The sequence below is a fragment of the Emiliania huxleyi genome, assembly GCF_000372725.1.
Source record: "Emiliania huxleyi CCMP1516 unplaced genomic scaffold EMIHUscaffold_31, whole genome shotgun sequence".
Lineage (NCBI taxonomy): Eukaryota > Haptophyta > Isochrysidales > Noelaerhabdaceae > Emiliania > Emiliania huxleyi.
Genome location: NW_005199684.1, coordinates 413,599 through 431,029, shown reverse-complemented (window position 1 = coordinate 431,029; position 17,431 = coordinate 413,599). Strand labels below are relative to the sequence as shown.

Sequence of the window (17,431 nt, the reverse complement as noted above, 5' to 3'; positions counted from 1 at the left end):
GCGCACCGGCGCGCGAGGCTGCCGGGAGGGGGCAGGGGGGGGGCATCCGCACCGCCTTGCCCGACGGCTTGGAGCCGGGGGGCGGGTACATGTGCATGATCGAGGGCTGCAGGCGGAGGCGCGTGATGGCTCGAAAGGGCGCGGTGAACGTCGTGCACGACCGAGGCCCGCCTAGCCATTAATTATTGAGCGTGCCGCGGGGTGCCCGGCTGCAGGGGGGCGTGGCACACAGGCCGCAGACCTCCAGCGCAGATGGCCTCCATGTCGGCGGAGGTGGCGATCTCGGGCGTGATGAGGAGCTTGAGCAGCGAGCGCCCGATCCCGCACCGGTCGGAGAGCGCGTAGTCGCCGAGCCGCAGCGAAAAGTGAGCGGTGCCGCCGCCGCCGCCCGACCGGTCCGGCACGACCATCACCGGGGCAGCAGGGAGGAGGGCGGCGCGGGAGTGGCGGCCCGGCGGGGCGTCCAGCAGCAGCGGCGCCTCCCCCGCCTCGGAGACGAGGAGGTGCGGTTTTGTGAACGCGGCGGCGGAGGCGGCGTCCTTGCCCGCGCCGGTGTCCTTGCCCCCCTGGCGGTCGACGACAAGTGTGGCCTTGAGGGCGAGCTTATCGGGGAGCCGCTCCCCGTCGGGCGGGCGGACGCGGACACGCAGCGCGAAGGAGGCTTGGTTGGAGAGGACGCGGACCCTCGTCCACATCAGCGCCCGATCCACGTCGAGCCGGTGCCACTCTTGCGCGTCGACCGTGAGAGAAATGCCCTCGTACGGGTCGTGGAGCATCGCCCTCGGCGGGGGGGCCGGGACCAAGGGGGGGCTGGAGGCGAACAGGTCGCACGGTCGGTCGGCGACAGCTGCCATTTTTGCACGCCCTTTAGGCGCTGCTTGGTCCGTGGTCGACCTCACAACCGAGCGCACTCAAAATGAAGAAATCGCACGCGCGCACGGTCTGACTCACACAAAGAGAATCAAGACAAAACTGCTGCCGCTGACCGCTCAAGCGGGACTTTTCTTGCCGCTTGGTGAGCGCGCGAAAAACGGCGCGCCGGGCGCGGGGGCGGGCTCTCCACCCACCTCCCCGCGCGGGGCCGCTCCGAGGCGACCCGAGCGCCCTGCGACCAAACTCTGCCTCCTCTTACACTATCATTCTCAGCAGTAATGGAGGAGGAGCAGCCCGCGGGCGGCAGCGCCAAGGCGCAGCAGGCGCTGCAATACTGAGAGACGACTGAGCCGCAACTGGTGGCGCCGTGCGGTTGCTTGGGCGATCGGCGGTTGGTGCACCCGCAGTGCCGCATCCGCTGGCAGCAGCAGGGGCACCTGCAGGAGTGCGTGAGGTATGCCACAGTGCCTCCGTGGACGTATGGGCTCCAGGCTAACGCGGTCCCTCCGAGCCCAGAGGTTGCGGCCAGGACGCTTGCCGCCTGCGAAGCCGCCATTCGAGCTGGTGACCCCCCCTCGCTACGCCGGCGGCTCTCCTGCTCTTGGTGCAGACCTCGGGTCGGGAGCTTCTTCTGCTGGCCGCCCGGCACGGCCAGCAACGCGCTCTCGAGGAGCTCACACGCGCCCGCGCGGATCGTGATGCGGCAAGCCGGTTTGCGCTGTTGGAGCACGACTACGCTGCGGCCCGGATGATCATCCGAGCGGGTCAGCTGCCGCTGCCATTTTCAGACGTGACGGAGGATGGTGAGTGCGGACGGTGTCGATGCTGGATACCCCGGCAACAACTCGCGAGTGCTCGACCGCGGGGGCGCTCGCATCCATGGCCGAGACGGAGGTCGCGGCACTCGAGTCCCAGCTGCACGCGGTGTTGGAAGCGCAGCCAGAGTTCAAGGAGAAACTGAAGGCGGCCAACCGGCGCAAGATGCAGGGCGGTACGGATATCCCTGCCACACGAGGAGGTCGCGGCGGCCGCGCCGTCTGGCGACGCAAATGAAGTGTGGACGATGTCGTACTTGACGATTGGGTACACACGTGGCGAGACGCCCTTCTGGGCCATCTCCATCGTCGACTCAACGCCCGCGCCGCACCCGTACGCCGACATGCTCGTTGGCTCGGGCGTGCATCATGGGGCGGGAGCGCCGACGCTAGAGGAGTGCAAGGACACCTTGCTGCGCGCGGCGCTCGCGGGCAAGATGGGGATTGCGGTCACGCTGGAGACGCACGAGGTGGCGCTGGCTATCGCGGAGGCGGCGGAAGGACATTGAGGGTCGAAATCACGGGACGGAGGCGCAGTGAGAGGACTGACGAGAGGAGCGGCGATGTGAGATGTGACGTGTGTTTGGGGGGGGGGGGTCGAGGCTTCAACAGCTCAGGGCGCATGGGCGGAGGTTTCGTTCCGGAGGAGCATGCTGTCTGAGGGCTCTGGGTGGCTCCTTCACGCGTTCTGTGGCAAGTGCCTTCACTGTATGGGAGTGGTTCTGCTGGAGGTGCTCTGTCACGGTGCGGCTGGGCCTTGGTCCGTTTACCCCACTCATAAGGCCCTTTTCTGCGCTACAATGTGCGCTCCGCGCCCCTAGCACCGCGCCGTCTCCCCCGCCGTGACCGCGCCACATGTCACCTCGCACTGCCGCGCGCGGTTTCCCTGGTCCGCCTCCCCCCCGGCCACTCGGCTCTACGCGCCCGGCGGGCTCGGCCTCGCAACTGTGTGTGTGCGGTGAGCCGCCCCACCGTCGGGCGCGATCGGCCTTTGCGGCGCACAGGATGGTACTTCCCGATTTATGTGGCGCATAACGCCGCCCCCCCAACCCTCAACGCCCTCATGGCAAGCACTACGCCAATTATTTAGTGACAGAAAAATCGGTATCTCACGGAATCCAACCAAACCCGCCGCAGGTCCGGGCGGGGCCGAAAACGGCTTTTGCTGCCAGAGAGCTACAACGTCGAGAAGGTCGTCTCGTGGCGGCAGAGAGCTGGGGGGATCGAGCTTCTGACCGCCTGGGAAGACTACGATGTCGATGGTTGGACGTGGGAGCCCCTCGACAACATCCCCAAGCGGTTTGTTCGGGCCTTTCATGCGCAGCGCGAACGTCTCCCGCAATCCTTTTTCTACGTCGTGACCAAGATGCGCGACCGGGTCGCCTTCAAGCTGCTCGAGAGGACCGGCCCGATGTTTGGGGTTGCTGTCCTGGTCGAGGAGGCCTCCCTGCGCGAGTATGCGCTCGCGATGCTGCAGTACTTCTCTACGCCTCCGAGCGGCACAAAGGCCAAGATTGCGGTCAAGGAGGACCACTGGCAGCGGGCGCACACACTCACCATCACCTCGCAGGAGCACGCCGCGTGGATCGTGTCGCTGCACGAGTCGCGGCCTACCCACGGCGTCGGCGCGCTCCGCATCAAGAGCGCGCGACGCCTCTCCAACATGCTGCTCGTCGCGTGCAATGCTCGCACGCCGATGCGCCTCTCCTTTGTGGAGCCGCGCGCGGGCGGCTCCGACGCGCCTGCCCCCGGCTCCTACAAGTTCACGGTCGAGTTCACCACCGTGGGCATCAACTCGGCGACGGGCGACATCATGCCGTACACGGCGCCGACGGAGGAGCTGCGCCTCGAGATGGCAGAGGCGCACGCGCTGGTTGCGTACTCAAAGAAGACGCTCAAGCAGCCGTGGGCGGCGGAGCCTGTCCGGCACAGCCTGCGCGCTAGCGGCTGGTGCGACCAGCCGGTGGCGTTTCAGTAGAATCCGTCCGTACCGGCACAGTCTAGCGCGTGCGTGTGCCCCCACCCACACACGCGCGCGGCCCGCGCTGGTTCCCGCTGTGCCCTGTTTGCGGAGCTCCTGGCGCGAGTGCACACTGTCCCGGGTGTCCAGCTGATGTCGTGTCACGCTTGTGGTTGGTTTATTAAAGGTAATACTACACAAACCGTCCCTGGGACTGAACAGGAGGCGAGAGGCGCGCGCGCGTGAGCAGCTGCTCGGAGTTGTGTGTTGTGTGTGTGTTCTCGCTCGAGTTCACCAGACAAGCCGAGCGTATCGTGCGAAGATGCTCGCGCAGAACGCTGGAGCACCCAAAACGCGGAGCGCCCACGGCTGCTGTTCCGCACAGCGCTTTCCGACGGCATGTTTTGCCTAGAGGCGGGCGGTGGGGTGCAGCTCGCGTGCGGTCGCTGTCACCGCCCTGCCGAGCCAAGCCGTCTGAGGTCGGCAGCGCGAGTTGGCTGGCGTCGCAGAGCGCCTCGCCGGCCGCGCACATCATTTGTGCTCGCACTTGGGGCGAAACAACCCGCTCCCAATACAGTGCCGCGTAGATCTGCGCCCGCCGCTCGATATGGCCCATCCGGGCGCTGCGCCAGCAGGCGGCGACCTGCGGAAGTGAGTGGCCGAGAGATTCCGGTGCTCACCCGCGGCGTGTGCCTACTCACTCAGGCTTCACTCGGCCCAGATCTGGTATGAAAGGACCCGATTGGGGCTTGGCCGGAGCCGGGACGACTGTCAAATAGGCCCGCCATTACGCTGGTATTTTGCCCCTCTCGTTTTCGCACCGTGGTTGCGAGTCGTCTTTGAATTTTCCCAGAGCACATTGCCACAAAGTCAAAGAGGCAGGTCTTGCATGGAAATGTACACAACTCACAAGGTCCATGACAAGGTCTCAATATCAACACAAAGCCTAGCACAAAGCACAGCTCTCTCGGAGTCCCTCTCTCGCGAACCCCACGGCCCAATCGCCAAGAGACACTAGACACTGAGAGGTCGATTAGTATACACACGATCTCGATAGACCTCTGCGGGGCGGCTGCTGCCAGCTGCACTGGTGCAGTGCTGCTCTGCTATGCATCTCACGGGTCCGACTTGAAGAGTCGATCGAGGAGCGCTGGAGTGTTCGACAATGTAGTCCCCACAGTAGCCGTAGAGATTGAGTTGCGAGTCAGAGAGGGCGATCAGGGGAAACGGCAAAAAGTGATTGGGGAAATTCTTGAACGGAGCCTTCCCGTTGTCCTTGTCGAACACGTTGTGCTTGGCCGGGTAGAAGGGACAAACTGGGTAAAGGCCAAGCGGCTTCATCCCCGTGACCACGGCGTCCGCGTCGGGGTGTGCGCAGACGTAATCCTTTGCCTCGGGGTTGAGCTCCGGGTTCCGGTTGACCATCCAACGCTTGGGCGGCGAGTACAAGATCACGGTCAGGTCTACGCTGCCTTGCTTTGTGCTAGTGCCATGGTACGGGTTGTCGATGACTTTGAGCCCCTTCACACAAAGGTGAGTGGTCTTAAGGGTCAGAAGGAGGGGGGCGGGGGGGGGCGTCGGTTTGGGGGCAAGTCTTCACGAACACCGCGAGGGTGGCCACGAGAGGCTCGCCGCAGTAGAAGCGGTCCTTGAGTTGCTCGACGAGCGCCTCGAGCGGACGCCCGACCATCCAGTCGGCTCCATCCCGGTAATAGCTCCAGTCGGCTCCATCCCGCGGCGGAGCTAGCGCTTTGGTGCGCGCGCGGTCGAAGTTGTCCTCGTACTGTGCACAGGGTGGAAGCTCAGGGCGGGGGCGAGGGGGGAGGGGGGGGGGGGGGGGCACCCGGCCCCCCCCTTGTTGAAGATTTGGTTCATGACGAGGTAGCCCTTCATCTGCGCGGGTGTGGCGGGAGGAGCCGTCCCTGCACCGAAGAGGGGCGAGGAGATTTTGGATGTAGTTGTTCGAACCACGCAAATTTCCAAGCTGGTCGAAAGGGGACAGCCCGAAGTTTGTGATGACCGCCACAACGCTTCGTGCACCCTTTGCGACCGTCGAGGCGATGGCGGTGTTGTCGACTGGCCCCCCGTCTATGAAGAGGCAGGTCTCCTCCTTGCCCTGCTGTGGCGCCGTCTGGATGCGGAACGTCATGTCGGCAAGACTGGCGAAGGGCGACCCGATGCGGGTGGCTGCTGGGCCGGCGGCGTCTCCGCTGAAAGCAATGGATGTCTCTGGCGAGAGGTGGTACGCGGGCGGCGGGACACCAAAGGGCTTGAAGACGGGTGAGAGGATGAAGGACTGCGCCGCAACGCTCGTCGCGTCGAACAGCGCGGTGCGCTGCGTGAGGCACGAGCCGCAGCACTTTTGCGGGAGGTGCATCTGCTTGTCGGGGTTGGAGGTCCCGAGCGGGAGGGGCGAGTACTTCTGCAGGTCCACGGGGGAGGGCAGGGTGAGTGATCGGGTGGGTTGGAACCACGTGTGTGCGGTGCGAGAGGGGTGAACGTAGCTCGTAGGGAGCAGGCAGTGGCACCGTTGTCGCGCAGTCGGGCGTCAAGACGTAGGGTACGAGGGAGAGGCCGCGTGCGTCGCCGGACTGGCCGTCAGCCCACTGAAACTTGACCCGTCTTGACCGGGCAGCCCAGCGTGAGGCCCTGTACGTTGACCGTGTTGAACTGCTTGATGCCCGGCATCTTCTCGCAGGCAGAGGTCTCGTCAAAGACCTCCTGCCACGCCTTGAGCTGCCACTGCTAGACGGTGCGGTAGTAATCCCTGGACGGGGTGACGTCCGCAAGCGAGCCCATGGTGATGACTCCGAGCGGAGTCGGCGCCTGCAGGTGGAGCAGGTGGAGAGCAGAGTAAGGCGAGTGGTGGCAAGGCCCGGCGGTGAGAGGGGAGGGGGGGGGGGAGTGGCCTCCGAACGGCAAGGCGGCTCGGTTGAGCCCCTGCGGATGCCGAGTGGCATGAGAAAGTTGCTTTCTTTTTTCTTTTCTTGTGCCTCGCGCGTCCCGTGCACAGTGTTGTGCGAGAGGGTAACTCTTTCCCTGGCCTGTCGCGCGTCCCGTGCACAGTGTTGTGCGAGAGGGTAACTCTTTCCCTGGCCTGTGGTGCCGTGCTCTGTCTCATCGGGGTATAGCCTCGTCTCGCTTCGACGCGCCTTTTGTTTGTCGATTGTTCTTTTTTATTGTCTGCATGCATGATGGAGAAGCGATCGAGAGAACCTAAGATAGCTCGCGGTGGAAAGTTTTGGTCGTCAAATTTGCGCACCCGCGAACACATCCTCGCCGGACAGAGCTCAGAGGGCGCGCACACGCCGCACAGGGCGGCGACACACACCGCGTCCGCACATTAGATAAGTGTGCGTGCGCACGCAAACAGCGCGCTCCCATACGGGCCAACGGCGACGCCGGCGCCGCCTTCACAGCTTGCCACGGTGCGCACGCGCCCGGCCGCCGAGACGTGCAGCACCGAGTCCTTAGTCGCGACCGGTGATCGCTTCCCACGCTGCGCAGCTCGAGGGACGCCAGAGGTCCGTCCTCGCCCTCGAGCGCCAGCGTGGTGTTAACTGGCCGACGATGCGCGCGCGATAATTTCGCCATGAGAGTTTCTTTTGTGACGAAGGATTCATTTTTCATAGTCCCGATAGTGATTTCTCTCTTTTAGCGATTCGGTGGGCCGCGTCCCGCCTGGTCGTTTTAGCCTGCTCGTTAGGTTCTCGAAGCGGCCAACCTGTCATGGAGACCATCAACCTCATCACCCCTCCGAAGAGAAAATGGTGATTTCTTGTTGGTTAATAAAAATCTTTCTCTCCCCCCTCCGCCTTCGCCCGCCGGCGCCGGCGCCTCAATCGAGCAGTCCATGTCCATGTCCATGTCCATGTCCATGTCCATGTCCATGTCCATGTCCATGTCCATGTATGTATGTATGTAGGAAGGTCCGTCCATCGACCTCGACAGCTCCACCGCCGCCTCGCCCGCCGCCCGCGCCGCCTCGCCTGTCACAGGGGCCAACTCTCTCTCAGGGGCCAGCAATCTGGAGACCTGTGAGTAGGGGGGTAGGGGGTAGCCGCTGTGCCTGGACACGTGTTGGGCTCGGCGAGGTTTTCCGGAAAACAAAAAGGAAAACAGAGGGTCCCCAGCACTTTGCGTTTCCGGAAATTTCCAGGGAAAACAGAGAGAGGGTGTTTGGTGCTCCATTCTGGAAACTCGCTGTTTTCCCTGAGTCTGAGAGCTGGTCTGGGGCAAAATCTGAGGCAAAATTGAGGAAATCGAAAAAATACCCAGGCGGTCGCAGGGTAAATTCCAGGTACTCGAGTATGCACGGGTTCTCCGCAAAATTCCCGGCATTTTGCCGATTTGGCCTAAAATTTGGCTGATTTTGGGCCCAAACCAGCCTCAGACTCGGCTCAGAGCCCAAAATTTGACGATTTCCACGGAGTTTTCCGGGGAAAAGAGAGAGGAAAAGAGAGGATGTTGTAGAGAAAAAAGGAAAGGAAAACAGACGGGGTGCGAGAGGCAAACCTCGCTCGCCGAGCCCAAGACACGTGTCGAGGGGTAGGGGGGTAGGGGGTAGGTAGGTAGGTGAAGAACAGCCAGGCTCGGACTGGACACCAACGCGGTATGGTAGGGGGTAGCCCGGGATCACCCTACCCTTCCCCCCAAACAGCTCGAATCCTCTCCAGTTGCGGTGGTGCGCACCGCGACGGCGGAGGAGGGAGCGCTGCTGTACGCGCGCGAGCTGGGAACGGAGGCGTCCGCAGAAGCGGCGGCAGCAGCGGCGGCCGAGTCTATGACGGCGGCGGAGGCGGAGCAGGCAGCGGCGGCACAGGGCTGCACCGCGACGGCGGAGGAGGGAGCGCTGCTGTACGCGCGCGAGCTGGGAACGGAGGCGTCAGCAGCAGCGGCGGCAGCGGCGGCAGCGGCGGCAGCGGCGGCAGCGGCGGCAGCGGCGGCAGCGGCGGCAGCGGCGGCAGCGGCGGCAGCAGCGGCAGGGGCGGCGGCCGAGTCTATGACGGCGGCGGAGGCGGAGCAGGCAGCGGCGGCAGAGGGCTTGACACTGGTGCGCTCGTCGCGCTCCAGCACCGGGTTCGAAGGCGTGTGCGCAAAATCGAAGGGGGGAGGCTTTAACGTGAGCAAATGGGTGCGCGGTGCAAAGCAGTACCTCGGTTACGCCGCGACGGCGCAGGAGGGTGCGCTGCTGTACGCGCGCCATCTTGGCGCGGAGGCATCGGCTGCGACCGATGCAGCGGAGGACGAGTACGCGGGACGCCAGGCGGTCGAGATGTCGAATGCAGCCGTAGAAGGGAGTAGAGAGGCACAACCAGCGACGGCGTCAAGGACGCGGCCCAGGCACAAGCTCATCCACGGACGGCGCGTGCAGCGGCTGATGGGTCTGCCCGCCGAGATACACGCCCTCGTGCTCGAGCACCTCGCAGCCAGCGCACCGCCGGCCAGCTTCGTGGCGTGCGCCGCCGCCTGCGCTGCGCTCTTGGAGGTGTACACGCGGCACCGCGCTCAGCTCTGGTGCTCTGCGCTCAGCCGCCGGGTTCGCCTCCAGGGTGCCCTGCCCGGCGTTCAGCGCGACTGGCAGGCACTCTACCGAGCATTACTCGGCGGGCGCGACGGGCTCGAGGCTAAGGGGTGGGCGGACGACAACAAGCTCGACAATGCGGACGAGATGCGCCACGCGTGGTGGCAGGCCGACGCGCTGGCGTTCAGCGCCGCCAACGGGCTGGTGCTCGTGCGCTATCGCGGGTACGAGGACGAGGGTGAAGACGAGTGGAGGCCACTCACGCAGCTGCGCCCTTACGAGGAGCGGCCCTCCGCATTGTGGCGCTCGACGAAGCGGACCAAGGGTGAGGCGGTGGAGGTGGCATGGGCGCCGCCAGACCACCCCACTGCTAGGTGGGAAGCCAAGGTGATCGCGGTCCGCGCACGCAAGGCAAAGGTGCGCTTCCTCGGATTTGACGCGAGCTGGGACACCTGGCTCCCGCATGACTCGGACGAACTGTTCCCGGCACGGGCGGGGATTCCCTCCAACCCGTCAACTTAGACGCTGTTTGTGGCCCTGTACACGTGGGTCGGGCAGCAGTGATTGATGGGGACGTCAAGAGCCTCCATCCGTCTGCCACACGTGCGTGCAACTCTGATCTCTGAGCACCCGGCGCCTTCGCCCGCCGTCCTCGCAGGAGATTGGAGTCGCTTAGGCGGCTCCCGTGGTGTACCTGTGTTAGTGCCAGAAGTGCCAGAGCGTGCGCGCCAGGCCAAATAAATAAATAGAGCAGTCAACCCCTGGTGGGATTAGGGCAGCAACCCGACGGGCAGACCCCCCGCCCCGCTCGGAGGGCGTGCACCACACAGCACACAGACTTATCTAGGCACTGCACACCCGTGACGAAAAACGGACGCATGCCACCTTGTGACGGTGCCCTGGCAAAATCGTCCCGATTTCGATGCGCGATTTAGCTAAGTCCCAGAGCCGTTTACGCATGAGCGGGCCCCCTCACCAGCCTAGGGCTCGCGCTTCTGGCCCGAGGTGTCGCCGCTGCCTCCCGCGCCCTCCGGCGCCTGCTGCTACTGCCGGTCGGCCGGTCGGGTCCGCGCGACGGCTCCATCCTCGAGACGTAGCGGTCGCTGAGCGCTTTCTCGACCGCTACGTCTTCCAGTGCACCCACCCACCGCGACCCTCGAACCTGCGCTGCGCGGCGCAGTTGCTGCCGAGCGAGACGCCCCCGCCCGCGCAGGGGCGGCATCACCAGACGCTACCGCATGGCCGAGCAGCGAGCAGTGTGTGCCGCAGTGCCCGTCCGGGCCCTCTTGCAGCTGCCTCTATTGGGCGTAAACCGCGGATATAAGGGTCTATACGGAGGTGGGTGGCCTCTTAGAGGTATGGGAGCCGCTGGCACCGCGCTGGGCGCCGCGGATGCACGTACGAACGAACATTATGAAATCGGGACGATTTTTGACCCAAAAATCACAAGGTGCAAGCGCTAAGCGTGGAGGACGCGATTTCGAATTTTCGGAGGTGCATCTGAGCAAAATTGGGCCCGCCAGGTGTGAAAAAAAATATAAGGGTCATAGTCGCCGATTCGATCCGGAAGCCACTCGACCATCGAGAGGCCGTCGGCCGAAGTCGGCAAACGTAGATCAAATGGTTAGAGATAGCGTCCACTCAACGACCGATACCCGAACACATTACCGGGGGAATTAGACACCACAGATACGCACAACCGACGCCCGAAGTGCCAAGAAGGACGTCATTAGTACGAAACCTCAGAAAAAGGCCATGGGCGTCGAGAGAACATTCCCTCGAGAGGATAAAGAAAAGGCGACGCACCCCCTCCTTGCGCAGTGACCCTCGCTAAGTGTCGCCGTTATCGGGGCACGCTATCCTGCGCAGGCAGGGCAAGCGGGGGCGGGGGGCACTCCCATCTCTCCTGTGTACGGGTGGTGACTGTCTCCAGTCTCGGAGGGGGGCAAGAAGGTAAGAATATCTAATCTAGGCACTGGCACGGCTCCTCTCGTACGGGTCGTGGAGCATCGCCCTCGGCGGGGGGGCCGGGACCAAGGGGGGGCTGGAGGCGAACAGGTCGCACGGTCGGTCGGCGACAGCTGCCATTTTTGCACGCCCTTTAGGCGCTGCTTGGTCCGTGGTCGACCTCACAACCGAGCGCACTCAAAATGAAGAAATCGCACGCGCGCGCCGTTTCTAGGCCTTTCCACAGCCCTCATCCACCCCACGCCGTGGTTTCTTAGCTCCGGCCGGCACTCAGGCCAGAGCCGGCCCCCTAAGGATTTTAGGTAAGAGGTAGGTAAGCTGCGGTCCGCGAGGGCGATGCCAGAGTCTGCCGCCGAGTCGGCTCTCTGGATGACGGGAAGACGCACACACGCCTCCATCTCCACTCCACTCAGAACACCGTAGACTTGGAAAGTGACAAGTGCGCGCGCCGCAGGCGAAGAGAAATTTTGAGCTGGGGCTCCCGTTCATAGGGTGCCCACCACAGGACCCAAAAAAAGAAAAGAAAAAATGGGGCACTCCCGATCGCAGCACTTCGTGTTGGCCAGTCGAGATATTGAGAGTGTGACTAGGAGGGTGGGCGCTGGGGATTCTCAAAAGGTATACCCTTGGAATGGCCGGATCCAGCCTTAAAAGTACGAGATCGCGCGCGCTTCGCGCGCTGCACCGCCTGTTCTCCGCGGCTGTGTGACGACGTGTGCCGTGTGCCAGCAGAGTTGGGCGCGCGCGGCGCGACGGCGCCCGCGAGGGAAGGCGCGGGTGCAACGGCCGCCGGCGGCCGTACCGCCCGCCAGCCGGCGCAGCAGCGGCCAGCGCAGCGGCCGCCGGCGCAGCAGCCAGAGCAGCCGGTGCGCTCCTTGCGAGGCGAGTACTGCCGTCCGGCAGCCTTGAGGCGGCCGGGCGGCAGTACTCGTTCGAACTTTGCGAGCCGTGCGCGCGCCGAGGCGCCCGCGGCGCGCGCGCCCGCCCGGCTGCCAGTAGGAGGCGGCGCAATATGGCCTATAGTACAGCCCTTGGAGGAGGAAGAGGCTGGCTGGCAGTGCTGTATGCCGCCGTGGGGCAGTTTTGGGGTGCTGTCCCCATCCCAGGGGGCTGCAGAAGGCATCCGCAACCGGGACAACCCGCCCCCCCAGCCGAGGCCGGTCGAAGCCCACTTGGGAGCAGCCATGAGGAGTCCTCTTGGTGCTCCTGGCGGCCGTTTGAACCTCGGGCGCGCGCCGATGGGGGGGGGGGGGGTCTTGCTTGCTCCACACCGAGCGCCATCGGTCCGGACCGGTGCTCCCACCGAGGGTCGGCTTGCACAAGGTCTGAGCCGCGGGCGCTCGGCGCCAAGTGCAGTGTCACGCTCGCACGCGAAGGGGACACAATGGGAAACCCTCGTTTCCTATTGACTCGGTCCCCCAACGGAAGAGGCCTCGCTCCTATTGGAACTGGCCAACATCAGATTTGCCGCGTGCGTCCCTTTTTGAGCCGCAAAGCTATTTTCTTTTGGGTCCTGTGGGCACCCTACCGTTCACACTCGAGACTCGTGTCTGGCCTTTTCTCGGGGCCGCGCCTGCGGCGCGCCGTGGTTTCTTAGATTTTTGCGGAAATCTCTTGGTAGGGTTTCTTAATGCGACGTTTTCTTAATGCCCGCAACCCACTGTAGCTCTTTATACGTACATTCCCGTAGGGTCTACCTCCAACGGGGCGGTCCGGGAACGCGTGGAACCTGCCCGCCTCGGTGGGAGGTGGTTTGGCGCCGACGGACCGCCCTCTCCACCACCCTCGCCCAGGGATCTACAATGCTGTCTTAAGGTCCGACAGGTTCGGCACCGGGCACCGCCTCGGTATACAAAATGCGCCTGCGGGCGGACCCTTACAGATCACAGATCACATTCCCGTAGGAGGACTCTGCTGACAGGGTTTGCGATAAGGAGCGCCCCGAAGGGTTTCTCGGAGGTTAGTGCACCACTAACCGCCGAAGCGCAAGCGCTTGGAGCAAGAGAACTGCGACGGATCGGTCTCATACTACCTCGAGCATACTACTCGAGCGGGACTCGGATTTGTTTCCAAGCTCGTCGGCGATCGATTTTGGATGGCGGACATCCTCGCTTCGGCCGGGGCGCAGGAGGACTCTTCCGCGCCGCCCGAGACCCTCCTCGGCCTACCAGCCAGCCTGGTTGCGCGGATGCAATCCGACACGCTCGCCTGGCAGGCCGTGGGCGGTATCCTCATCGGTGCCGGCGCGTCGCTGCTGCCCGCGCCGTGCTCGCTGCTGCCGTACCCGTGGCCGAGCGAGCTCTTCGAGCAGTCGCGCGCCCTTGCGGTCCCCTTCAACGCGCTCGTCGATCGCGTAGCGCGCGATGTCGACTGGCTGCACGCGGCCACGCGCTCGGTCGTGAAGCAGGACGCGTTCACTGGCCGGCTGCTCCAGCTCTCCGAGTCGGTGCACGCCGAGGGCCCGACGCAGCCGCTGCAGCTCGGCATCTACCGCTCCGACTACATGGTCCACCAGCCGCCGGGCGGCGCGCCGCCGCTGCTCCGGCAGGTCGAGCGCGCGAGAGAATGCCTCAAAGCCCCTCCGACTCTGGAGGCCTTCCCGCTTTGTGGCCACCCTCACCACGCAGGGGAGGGGTAGACACTCCGTTTCGGCTGATCCCACTCCCCGACTACCCTGCTCCCGGCGGGCCAAGCTCTTCGACCACCAGAGAAGAGGACCATCAGAGAGGACTGGAGATGACCCCGATACGACACAGAGATGAGCAGAGATGAGCAGAGATAAGCTGCTCCGGCAGGTCGAGCTAAACACGATCTCGTCCTCGTTCGGCTCCCTGTCGGGCAAGCTCTCAGCGATGCACGCGGAGCTGCTCCCGCGCTGGGTCGCGCCGCCCGTGACGGGCGAGACCGCCTCTAGATGCCGGAGGCAGATCACATCTCCCCATATCTCACCGCATCTCACCGCCTCTGGATGCCCGAGGAAGATCATATCTCGCCATATCTCCACACATCTCGAGACCGCCTCTAGATGCCAGAGGCAGATGTCGGAGACAAGTCTCAGTTTGCCGGCGGAAGCCGTTCCGCCGCGTGAAGACGCCGTCTTCAAACCGCGCGGCCACTGCACTTGCGCGCGTCCACGAGTGCGTGCGGGGCCGCACCGCCCCGTCCCACCCTCTCCCTTCAAACTCACAGGCGACACCGCGTCGCTGCAAGACATGCACGCCTCGCTCGCCGCCGGCTTGATTGACGGCCGGCTCACCTCCGGACCGCCAGAGGGGCCCTTCTCGGACCCTTCTCGGAGCCCTCCTGCAGGCTCCGGCGGCAGGCTCCCTCCGAACCCGTGCGAGGCAGAGATCGCGGCGGCCCTTGCGGAGGCGCGGCTGGGCACGCGCCGTGAGTGGGAAAGGGGGCGCGCCTCTTCACAGCTGCAGCTGTGAAGCAGGCGCATGCCGCTTACGTGGCCTCCTCCCCAAAGGGGGGCCCCTGCGCGGTGCTGCGGGGGGTGGGGCGGCCCGCCTCGCTGCGCTCGTTCTCCTTCATCCCGAGAGCTTGTTCCTCTGTAGGTGCTCATGCGGTGGTGCAGCCCGCCGAGAGGAAAAGAACCTCTTCTTCTTAACGAGTTTCTTCTTGTCCTCTGTAGGTTCTCATGGTGGTTCAGCCCGCCGAGAGGAACGTCACCGACCAGCGCGGCATCGAGGCCTGCCTCTGGCGCTCGCACGGCGTGCCGCTCGTCCGGATGACGATGGCAGAGGTGGAGACTGGCCGAGATTAGCCGAGATTAGCCGGGATCGCCGAGAGTAGCGCATGTCAGCTCCGTTCCGCTCTTCCCCGATTGTGGGGGCCGCTGAGGCGGGGGCGGCTGCCAACGAGGGGCTGGGAGCCTGCTCCCCCTGCACCTTCGACCTTCGACCCGCAGGTGGAGGCGGCCGGCAAGCTGAGCGGGCCGGAGCGGCGCCTGTTGCTGCCGGACGGCGTGCAGGCCTCCGTGGCGCCCTACCGGGCCGGGGGTGTCCCTGCACCCCCTCCCGATCCCTCCCTGTAGGCGCGGAGGCTTCCGTGGTCTACTTTCGCGCCGGCTACACGCCGAACGACTACCCGACGGCGCGAGGGGGTGCGGCCGCGACGGGGCAGGAGTTTCTCTTTGAGCCTTCTCGGACTCGTTCCATTAGGAGCGCGAGTGGTCCGGCCGCGAGCTGCTCGAGCGATCGCACGCCATCAAGTGCCCCTCGATCGGGCAGCACCTCGCGGGCACCAAGAAGGCGATCTCGCGCGCCCGCGTCGTCTCCCGCCATCTCCCGCCATCTCCCGCCATCTCCAGCCATCTCCAGCCATCTCCCGCCATCTCCAGCCATCTCCCGCCATCTCCCGCCATCTCCCGCCATCTCGCGCCATCTCCCGCCATCTCCCGCCATCTCCTCCGCCATCTCTCCCGCCATCTCCCGCCAGCTCCCGCCATCTGCCTCGCGGCAGGTGCAGCAGCTGCTCGCCGACGAGGCGGCGCTGGCCCGCTTCGCCGGCGGCGCGGAGGAGGCGGCACTGCTGCGCACCTGCTTCGCCGGCCTGTACGGCCTGGACGAGGGCGGTGGGGAGGCGGTGCAGGCGGCGGTGCGAGACGCGCTCGCTGCGCCGGCCGGGTACGTCCTCAAGCCGCAGCGCGAGGGGGGCGGCACCATCCTCTAGATGCGGAACACACCGCCCCCCTCTGCTGCACTCGAGAAGACGCGGCTTGTGCCGCCGGCTTGCCTGCACTCATAGCCCTTCGACTCGTGGGGGGGGGTGGGGGTGGGGGGGGGTGCAGGCATGCAGCGCCGTGGTCGCCCCCTCACTCGCCTGTCTCCCTACCAGGCAGCAGCCTCTTCGACGAGGAGCTCTTAATCAACTACTGATTAATTAACTATTAATTAATAGGCAACAACCTCTTCGACGAGGAGCTCGCCGAGGCGCTCCGGACGATGGGCGAGGAGGAGCGCTCTGGCTACATCCTCATGGAGCGGATCCGGCCGCCGACCGCGCCGGCGGTGCTGATGAAGGGGGGGCAGCTGGTGGCGGGAGAGTGCGCGGCGGAGCTCGGCGTGTACGGCGTCTTCCTCGGCGACGGCCAGCGCACGGTCCTCAACCGCGCCGCCGGCCACCTCCTGCGTGTCAAGCAGGCCTCCGTCAACGAGGGGGGCGTCGTCGCCGGCTTCGCCGCCCTCAGCTCGCCGCTCCTGTTCCCGTGAGCGTGTGCGGCACGCGGCACACCGTCTCCTGCCGCGCCAGAAGGCTTAGTTGGGTCTCGGCCTCGCCGGCTGTGGCTCGCGGCGAGAGGGGCTACTTCAATGCGGGTGTGGCAGTGGGATTGTGAGTGAGTGAGTATTCTTGATACGAAACCACGACGACACACACCAGTCGACTCGCATCGGTTGCCTCCATTAACGGCGGAGCTATTCTCGCGCCCACACCACACCTGGCTCCAACGTGGACACGCCCATAGCTGGGGACACTACTAGGTCATGCATGGCATCAGAAGTTTTATCTCTGGGCCCCGAAACGCATCTCTAGCAGCGTCGTTACGCATGCGCCCTCCCCTCCTGGGCGCACACACACACTCAAAGTGGGATTCTCGGAAGAAATTTACAAAAAAGAAACACGCAGTGCGCTGGCGGGGCGCCAACAACAGTGGCCCCATCAAGGCCCCGGCCTCTTCTCAAACTGGTCGCCAACAAGGGGTGCTCAGCCAAATGGACGCCGGGGGGGATGGGCTCCGCGACGCGCTCGGCGAGATCAATCTCGGCGCGTACGCCGATCTTCTCGTGGTCGAGTTCGGGTACATCCTGGACGACATAAAGGACATGGACGCGGAGGAACTCAAGGCAGTCGCCGCGGATGCAGAGATGCGGCGAGGGGAAGAGCTGCGCTTTCTTAAGCGCTTCGGCCAGCCCCAGGCCAAGAAGGAGTCGATCGTGGTCCGGCTGGTGAACGCCGGTTATCCGCGCCAGTTGGCCTGCCGCGCGATGGTCGACCTCAAGATCCCGCCAATCGAGTTCACGCCGGAGCAGGAGAGCCAGGCCGTGCTCTTCATCGAGCAGGCACTCGGCGAGCAGGCTTCGCCCACGTCAAACACCGCGCCCGTCATGCAGCCTGCAGCAGCCGAGCCGCCGCCGCCGCCGCCGCCGCCACAGCAAGCAGCGCCACAGCAGCAAGCGGCGCCACAGCCGCAGCCCCCGGTGCCCATCATGCAGCCGGACGTGCAACAGCCGGCGGCGCCTCCTCCCCGCATCGTTGACCGCCGCGCCGCGAGCAGCGAGCCCATGT

At 65.0% G+C, this 17,431-nt stretch overlaps 5 protein-coding genes across 5 annotated transcripts in view; 3 read left to right on the top strand and 2 right to left on the bottom strand.

Annotated features, from left to right (window-relative positions):
• Positions 1 to 854, bottom strand: part of EMIHUDRAFT_207379 (hypothetical protein) — a gene marked incomplete at both ends in the record, with an annotated part of 1,490 nt that extends 636 nt beyond the window's left edge. The window contains 2 exons of the mRNA XM_005774593.1: positions 53 to 171; positions 242 to 854. Of these exons, the coding sequence (XP_005774650.1) occupies positions 53 to 171; positions 242 to 854 (732 nt within the window). The remainder of the gene's footprint in view (positions 1 to 52; positions 172 to 241) is intronic.
• Positions 855 to 1,936: 1,082 nt separating this feature from the next.
• EMIHUDRAFT_101378 (hypothetical protein) lies at positions 1,937 to 3,666 on the top strand (the record flags this gene model as incomplete). Its single annotated transcript, XM_005774592.1, has 3 exons — positions 1,937 to 2,158; positions 2,420 to 2,490; positions 2,826 to 3,666. 3 exons carry the CDS (start codon positions 1,937 to 1,939, stop codon positions 3,664 to 3,666), a joined length of 1,134 nt encoding a protein of 377 aa, XP_005774649.1.
• Positions 3,667 to 3,939: 273 nt separating this feature from the next.
• On the bottom strand, positions 3,940 to 6,447 carry EMIHUDRAFT_207376 (hypothetical protein; the record flags this gene model as incomplete). The annotated part of the gene is made up of 7 exons (XM_005774591.1): positions 3,940 to 4,056; positions 4,196 to 4,291; positions 4,777 to 5,169; positions 5,255 to 5,431; positions 5,669 to 6,070; positions 6,262 to 6,390; positions 6,430 to 6,447. The coding sequence occupies 7 exons, from the start codon at positions 6,445 to 6,447 to the stop codon at positions 3,940 to 3,942; spliced, it is 1,332 nt and encodes a 443-aa protein (XP_005774648.1).
• A 3,603-nt stretch (positions 6,448 to 10,050) lies between these two features.
• On the top strand, positions 10,051 to 10,635 carry EMIHUDRAFT_207374 (hypothetical protein; the record flags this gene model as incomplete). Its single annotated transcript, XM_005774590.1, has 3 exons — positions 10,051 to 10,066; positions 10,270 to 10,306; positions 10,386 to 10,635. 3 exons carry the CDS (start codon positions 10,051 to 10,053, stop codon positions 10,633 to 10,635), a joined length of 303 nt encoding a protein of 100 aa, XP_005774647.1.
• A 2,600-nt stretch (positions 10,636 to 13,235) lies between these two features.
• GSHS1 (glutathione synthetase) lies at positions 13,236 to 16,356 on the top strand (the record flags this gene model as incomplete). The annotated part of the gene is made up of 11 exons (XM_005774713.1): positions 13,236 to 13,646; positions 13,909 to 14,019; positions 14,179 to 14,277; positions 14,778 to 14,888; positions 15,054 to 15,110; positions 15,188 to 15,248; positions 15,269 to 15,270; positions 15,316 to 15,414; positions 15,608 to 15,719; positions 15,854 to 15,919; positions 16,046 to 16,356. The coding sequence occupies 11 exons, from the start codon at positions 13,236 to 13,238 to the stop codon at positions 16,354 to 16,356; spliced, it is 1,440 nt and encodes a 479-aa protein (XP_005774770.1).
• Between the last annotated feature and the right edge of the window lie 1,075 nt (positions 16,357 to 17,431).